Below are 8,108 nucleotides of genomic sequence, written 5' to 3'. Positions count from 1 at the left end.
ATTCTTTCATTTTGATTAAACATGACTTGTTACAGAAAACAGATGTTCTGCCTTTCCACTGTGACATCTACCGTGCACAGCTCTCTTATCAGAACGGCCATGCAAGAAGCTCAATATGTTGTTTCCTTTCTGTTCTAAACTTTTTTTGTTTTTTTTATGTTTCACAATCAACCATAATCTACACATCATGCACCGATATGACAAGGTAATGGCTCATCAAGAAGCTGCTGGTTGCTGCTGTAATTTAGAAAAGTGACACAAAAAAAAAAAAAATCAAAAGCCATAACTTGAAAAATCAGGGCTATGGACTCACAGCTTCACATCACTTCTTTCATTCCGATAGCACTCTGTTTTCTTTAGTGTTGCTGGGGGATTTTCTTTTTGTGATAAAAGCTAAGCAAGAAAGAAATACCTTTATCATAAGTTACTCCTACAAACATAGAAGAAGGTGTTCTGCAGAACTGAGGCTGAAATTAAACTTTCCAAACACTGTTTGCAAAAGAGAACTAAGACTAGGGCAGAAGTTCACCTTCCAGCAGGACCATGACCCTAAACATACAACCAGAACCGCAACAGAAGGGTTTAGGTCAAAGTATATTTACATACCAGAATGGCCTAGCCAAAGTCCAAATGTAAATTGACAAGACCTAAAAATTGATAGTTAGACTCCCTCTATTGAGACTTATTGAGCTTGATCCAAATTACAAAGAAAAATTGACAAAATCAGTTTAAAGATGTGCAGAGTTATTGGAAACATAATGTAATAGATGTGCATTTATATTTGCTTTTTCTATTTTTAGTAGATTACTTTCCTAGGAATTCATTGAACTCTGTAGATGTAAAGTGACAAAATGTAAAAAAAAAAAAAAAAAACCCAAAACAAATATTTGCAGTTCTATGTAGACTTTCTTGTCTAGATTTTAACTAGACAGGTTTATTTCTTGAAAATGGGTGGACCTCTGCCATGTTTAATCCACATTCAAAATCTATGTGAAACCTGAAGTTATTTGCTTAACTCATAACAAAAAGGATTTGATATTAATGTAAATAAATGTTTTAGTCCTTTTATTTAGGAAAATTAACACCAAAGTCACTTTAAAAAACTTTGAACTCACTGAACTCTCAGCATTGTCTTTACTAATTGTTGTCAAACAAAAACAGTTTCCAAAGTTGCCGCAGTATGCACATAAAGTTACCCTTTAATAGAGCTGTCACCCACTAAAGCAATCTGTTTTCAACAACACATTTGTCATTGCTGTCCAAAACTTGTTTGCATAAGTAATACCGTACTCTGCCAATCAACGTGGAAATGCAATAACGACCTTCGGAGGAAGAGCTCAAACTCAATTTGGAGTCAATGATCCATGATGGCAAAAAAAACAAAGCAGGAGCAGAATCGTGCCCATCAAATCTGTGGTCTGAATCAGCTAAGTTGCTTAAAATTCATCATCACCCTCCCTCCCCTGAAATATTTTAGTTTCAAGGTTGATGGATCTTTGTTGCACATTGACTCGACATGTGATGAAAACGTGTTGCAACGCAGTCATCCCTGTCACGGTGCATCAATTTGTGCTGCTCTGTAGGGTGATCCAGAAGCTCGAAGACAGATAGAGGACGCAGCACCAGGGAGCAGAGAACCAGAGCCTTGTTGAAACGAGCTATTGTTTAATGCAAGCTATAATTAGACCAAGTGAATCAATGACATTACAGCACAAGCGTGACCCGAAACCGTGTAATAAGAGACACAGGATGCTGGGAAAAATCAATGAGGAGGAACAAATGTTAGATCAAGTGGAAGAGAAAGAGACAAGGAGGCAATATCAGGTCCTGCAGCTTCTTGCACCCAACCTTTTCTTTTCTTGCCTATTATAACTGAACCTCCTTTCTTGTGTTCTTAGAATGGAGAGGAGGAACTAGTCACATACTTTCTACCTCTGCTGCTGTGATTACATCTTCACTCCTTCATGTGGAAGCTGACATTTAGCTGTGAGAGCCCCACAAAAGCGCCTAGTGTCCCACATTTGCTCCACTTACAGTCATGAGTCTGAAAGTGTAACTAAAATAAACCCTGAACATGGAAACAATGCAGCTGTAAGTGGATTTGGCAGAAGTTTTGTCACCGTTTGAAGTGTATGGTCAGGTTTCAAGATAGAAATTCAATACTCTGGAGCGTAATGTCTTTATTTATTGTTTTTAGTGAACAAATTCTGCTTTGGTCTGTGAGACAGAATGTAAACAAAGGTGAAGAAACCAGAAATACTTCAAACATGTATCGTTATCAAGCTTGATCTGAGTCACCTTGATTATAACAGGCCATAACATAAAGTTTAATTGGATGTATATTGTTCATTTTGGCAGTATGCAAAAATGTTATTTGGCTTACAGTAGCTTTAAGCAATAACATTCACATTTATTAGGAAATAATACTGCACATTTATGACTGTATAATTTATTAAAAACATATTACTAATAAACTACTTGATATTTGGAATTTGTTAAAGTATCTGTATTTCACATGTTGTAGTAATCTGCTTGGTCATCATCACACCACGTCTGAATGCTGCCCTGTTTAACCCTTTGTTTTCTGTTTCGATATAAATAGGATTTGTAAATGACTTCATAAAAATGCTCTCATTCAAATCTTTACCGTTTTTAATTGTCAGAAGGAAAAACAAATAATTTTTACATCCTGCAGAAATACTGTAAAGTTTTCATGTTCAGAGAAAATCCTGCAGAAGACAATAAAAGCGGAAAATTTATCTTTTCCAAGATGCTAAAAGGGTTTTCATTGGCAACAAAAACACCTTGTGTTCCACTTCAGACAGACTGGACAAACAAATCACTTAGTTCAGACGGAAATCTCATTTTTACTTTTAATAGCATAGAAACATATGCTGATAAATCCTTTTAACTTGTTTAACGTTTTATACTCCTCCAGTAAACATTGGCAAAAAAAATTAAAAAATCAAAGTCACAATGTGGATATAAAGAAGAAATGAACATAAACTGCAGCAATAAACAGGCAGAGTTGAAGGCAAATAAACACTGAACATCCAAGCAGGCAGTATGAACGGCCTGTGTGGGGGAAGTCAGGGAGTTCCCAGAGAGTCTCAGTTCATGTTCAGCACACTGATCTGAAATCAGCCCGTCGGTTCCGTCATAAATTAAGACACCAAAGCGACGGATTGCAGCGACGAATCCCAAGAATTTCTGAGTGAATTTAAAAAGCGGGGAGGAAAGGAATGCACACAGAGGTCGGATGCTGGGAGTTCTCCCTCAGGAATACGAGGGAGCTGCAGAGATGCGGCAGAAATGTGACACCGCTGTGTCAGCTGAAAGGCACCGACTGTCCCGCAGCTCTTTGAAGTCTGATTGTCACGTATAAGAGAGGTTTCACTGAGCCACACCCACACAGAGCTTAGTAGTCTTCAACAGTTTGGTTCAAAAATAAATAAGAATATTATGGATGTTTCCATATTTTAGTACAAAAATACAATCCTTTTTTTTTTTAAACTAAAACACTCTCTTCACCCATCCTAAATCAGAAAAGCTCAATCTGAACAGAAACATCCAGAGATCAGAACAGTCAACACTGACTGGTGTGATATAAAAGTGCAGAGCCAAGAATACAGAAAGCCTTTCATCTCTAATAACATTTTCCAAAGTGGTTCCAAGAAGGACAATGCATGAGATCTTACGCAGGCAACATGGAGACTGATTTGGTCCAAACATGTCCCTCCCATACACACACACACACGCACACGCACACACAAACACTTGAGTCTCAACAAGATTAGTGCTGAAAATTGAATTTAAAGTCCAAAATGTGAGTCACTTTTACTGGGAATGTAGTCTGGAATGTCCCGTGAGTTGGGTTTAGAAAGGACAAGATGGAGCCGGGAAGGGAAAATGGACGACACCGAAGGGAGAAACAGACAGCTGGATGTTTTGGTTGTCATGTCAAGGCAAGCCAATCAAAGGGGAGTTAATGTATAAGCCTGTTTACTTTGTCGAATGTGAAACTAAAAGTCAGCAGTAGAACCTTGACCCCGCCTGTTTTACCTCACTTTGAGCGAACAAGAACAGAAAGGCGGTTCTCTCTGTTGATTACCAGCTGCATGGAAGCAAGCCACTCAAGTTAAAAGGACTTGAGTGGCAATACTATAAACCCTGGATGTTGTTAAGATGTTTTTTGGACCGCTCTTTAAACACTGCATAGCTTCTGATACAGGTTAAAGTTACTCAAGTAGATGCTGTAAAGGCTTTGGAGTTAACACAGCAGGAAAGGAAGGAAGCTTTCAAAATAATCCAGACTTCAGACTTTAAGTCTGAATTAGTGGCTTTGTTACTTATCAAGCAATTAGTTGTACTGTCTTATTACAGTAACCTATATGTCACCATTGTATTTTAATAAGGCTGATATTAAATAGGCCGGTGCGAGAACAGTTTCATTCTCATGCAGTTCAGGATAAAGCAATAAATAACCTGGTAGATTCTGTATTCACACTAAAAGGTCGACTTTCACTGCATTACGTACACTTGTTGAGTCTTCAGTAGTCAGTTCAGAGTTTCCAGTTGTCAGATTTGTTCTGACAACCTGCTAAAAGCCACCTCACCAGTGTCAGTAAATTACTTTACTGATGAACATTTAACTTATTTGTATCTTTGTGCTAAAGTAAGAATGCTGATATTCAGTTCGGACATGTTTTGTTCGCCATCAAGTTCGTTTGGGTTTATGAAAATCCACCTGGGTCTGCAGGTAGAGCGTTTGTGTTCGGAGATGATTTCAGTTCCTGCGTCTCTGTGTGAGGAGACGGAGTGTCTGCGTCGGACACGGAGCTCGGCCGAACGGTGGGCTGGCGGGGAAGAGCCGGCGGCGGGTACAATGGCGACTGGAGGATGTCGGCGTACCGCTGGCTGGGCTTTGTCTCCCTCTGAAGAACTTTTCTCAGCAGCGGCTTCAGCTGCCCCATGGCCAGCTGGCTGCTGGGGGGGTCTGCAAATGGAGAGTGGGACGGAGAGCTGCAGGAAATGTTTTTGAGCACCAGGTTGAGGATGGTGGTGACAGTGTAGTCCTCAGGGCACAGCGCCCACAGCAGGTCCAGGTAGGGGTCCAGCTCCCGGTGCTGAGACACCTCGCACAGCAGGGAGTTGAAGATCTCCTTGTTGAGTAGGGGGCTCTGTTTGCAGAACTGCTGGGCCACCTGGGTGACCCGCTCCCACTGGCGCTTCATCATGAGGATACGCAGCGCCTGCAGAATGGCATTGGGCCGCTCGCTGACGAGCAGCAGCTCCACTTCCAGGTCCTGCCGCTGCTCTGTGTCCGGGTCCAGGCTGGACAGGACCCACAGGGCCCGCCTGTAGAGGGGAACGTTGTTCTCCCCGCTTTCCCCGCCTCTCCCACTGGTGAAACCCCAAGAGGACGAAGCCAGGCTGAGTCCCAACGCCGCAGAGCCCTGCTGCTGCTGGGACAGCTGCAGGAACCTTGGCAGCCAGCCAGGCTGAAAGCGAACGACTGACTGGCAGAGAAGCTCAAACACAGGCAGGGCAGCTGGGGAGGTCGTGACCTTACAGTTATAATCCCCTTTCAGGCTGGGGCTGTGCTTCGACTGCCCGTTCGTGGCGGGAAGGGAGTTCGGGCAAGGAGTGAGGACCATTTTCCACACATCTGGGGCGGCCCTGCTGGACATGGAGCCCTCCCCGTTGTGGTGTAGTTGCAGCGCAGTCTGAGCAGCGCTCCACGCCTGGCTGGGGAACAAGGTGAAGATGGAATTCAGGTAGAGCAACGCTTCGCCGTCCAGTTCGGAGGACGACAGCAACCTCACCACTTCTTTCTCCACCAGCGTCCCACCCATTGCCTCTACCTCTTTCACACCCCCCCTCACTAAACTCCCCTTCAGCTCCTCCAGAGCCACCAGAGCCCTCAGCTCCACCTCCAGAGAGCACATTAACTTCTCCTGCCCTGCAATATAGTCACCTCCTCCATTCTGCAGTGACTCTGTCTCCGTTCTCCTCAAGCCTGAGTTGAGGTAGTTCCTGAGAATGGAGGCCAGAGAGATGGGGGCCTGGAATCGTGCTCCCTTCTTCAGGGACTCCACGGTGAGCTGCGTGCTGCTGAGGCTCCTCTGCTGGTAGTACTTGCACGCCTCCTCGAAGACGGCTTCAACCAGGACGGCTCCGGACTGATTACTCTCAGCCGGACAGAGGCCCAGAGCTTTCCCCGTAGAGTCCTTCTCCGCAAGCATGAAAAGTCCAGTTTCCGAGAGCAGAAAGGGAGTTTGTCTGTCAGCCTGGTTTGCGTATAACAGCCCCTCTCTTTTCAACGCAATCTTCTGCAGCTCTCTGCCACAGTTCACCTCTATCAGATGCAGGGTTTTCCCGACCATTAGCGCCGCGGTGTTCACGTAAAAGCACAGGCTGGTGTGAGTGTCTGCTTGAGGCGTGAAGTTGTCCGCCAGCTTGTACACCCGCCGCAGCATCCCGTCCTCCTGCAGGAGGTACAGCCAGCCCGTGTTGAGCAGCATCAGCAGGCCTCCACAGCCTGTGGGAGAAAAGCTGCAGATTTCAGGCGGCTCGAGAGCCGACAGATATCCCAAACAGTCTGCAATCAGCCGCCTGAAGTCGGACTCCTTGGCTGAGAGCTTCTTTATCGGGGTGTTTTTGCACGTGGTGCTGATGGTGAAGGAGTTGTGGTGAGGGGACCACGTCAGGAAGAATTTGGAGATGCACAGTTGCAGCTTGGCTTTCAGGTCAGGCAGCAGATGCACGTAGTCGCCTGAGCTGATGACGGTGAATTTGGGATTATTGTGAAGAATGATTTTCAGTCCTCCCAGCTTCACAGCTCCATCCTCCACCTCACAGTCCCTCCTGCAGATGCAGTATCTCAGTTTGTTCCTGGTGGAGCTGAGGGCGGGGGAGCTCTCTGAGGCTGGACGCTCCTCACACCACACCAGGAGGCTGGAGCACACACACACTGACAGCACTCTGGCCCGGGGGCTGTTGCACAGATCAGAGGTCTGCAGGAGATACCAGCCGGTTTTGTAGTCCAGGAATTTCCAAAACTCGGCTTTCCCATTCTCATAAACAACCACCGCAACAACTCCTGTCCCCTTGCCTTTGTTATGAAGGAGATCCAAGTAGAATACATCCACTATGGAGACGCCCCCTTTGAACCACACGTCAAGGTTCTTCGGGTTGAGAGCCAGCTGAGGTCTTTCATGCTTGTCAAAAGTCATGAGACCAACCTTAGGCTGGCGGAGGAGGACATGGATGTGACGTCCATCTGGACTCACACGAACGTCTGACAGTTTGATCCTGCTGGGCTCGTCTTTAGAAAAAGTTAGTAAGTCACTCAGCTTCTGGCTTCCAGCGTAGTCCCTGAAATCCGACAGCTCTTCCAAGACAAACCGCGACATATTCACGGTTCTGTTTCGAGGAGTTCAGAGTAACTTCCTTCACCGCAGCCCTTATCAATAAGCTTGTCAGTTAGCTTTGACGGCTCATAAATCCTACCCCTGGCTCCAGCGAAGCTAGCAGAGCGGATGCTTTATGTCCGGTGGAGGGAGTCATCTCTATAACGGCCGAGCGGAGGGATACACAAATCCGACAGCTTTACGCTGCTGTAATTTCATGTTTTATAGACCAGAGCGGAGCTAAACTGTTAGCTGACAGTGTAAAGGTTTGAAAGAGCAGTCTGAGAAAAGGCACTGCAGTCATTCCGATGCTATGCTAGCCCACCTCTAACATCACGGGACTGTTAATTTCCGGATACTGAGACTTCTCTGGATAAAGAGGAGGAGCAGAACACCGACCTTTGGGCTACAAAGATTTTGCAAAGGAAAAGGAGGAATCACTCTGCTGATATATTTTTTCTCTCGAGATTTTTCATATTAAATAAAAATATGATATCTCAACATCGTTCATTAGATTAAGTGTTTGACGATAGTGCCTTTCAATAGTGTTCATATCCCTTGACCTAATTGTACATTTCGACTCTATGTAACCTAAAACGTAAGTATTTCATTAATCTGACAGATTAATACGAAGTAGCACATAGCTGCAAAGTGGAAGGAAAATGATGCAGTTTCATCTTTTATTTTAATTTTCAA

The 8,108-nt window shown here is 44.6% G+C and overlaps 1 protein-coding gene across 1 annotated transcript; it reads right to left on the bottom strand.

Annotated features, from left to right (window-relative positions):
• Positions 1-2,859: 2,859 nt before the first annotated feature.
• On the bottom strand, positions 2,860-7,812 carry LOC122842552 (Hermansky-Pudlak syndrome 6 protein homolog). Its single transcript, XM_044136533.1, has one exon. It carries the CDS (start codon positions 7,413-7,415, stop codon positions 4,734-4,736), a length of 2,682 nt encoding a protein of 893 aa, XP_043992468.1. The 5' UTR covers positions 7,416-7,812; the 3' UTR covers positions 2,860-4,733.
• Positions 7,813-8,108: the final 296 nt, after the last annotated feature.

This window comes from Gambusia affinis, linkage group LG13 (genome assembly GCF_019740435.1).
Source record: "Gambusia affinis linkage group LG13, SWU_Gaff_1.0, whole genome shotgun sequence".
Taxonomy (NCBI): Eukaryota; Metazoa; Chordata; class Actinopteri; order Cyprinodontiformes; family Poeciliidae; genus Gambusia; species Gambusia affinis.
This window is presented reverse-complemented; position numbering and strand designations above follow the sequence as displayed.

Excerpts from the sequence above, each read along its gene's own strand:
- LOC122842552 (XM_044136533.1), bottom strand. The coding sequence starts at position 7,415 with ATGTCGCGGTTTGTCTTGGAAGAGCTGTCGGATTTCAGGGACTACGCT.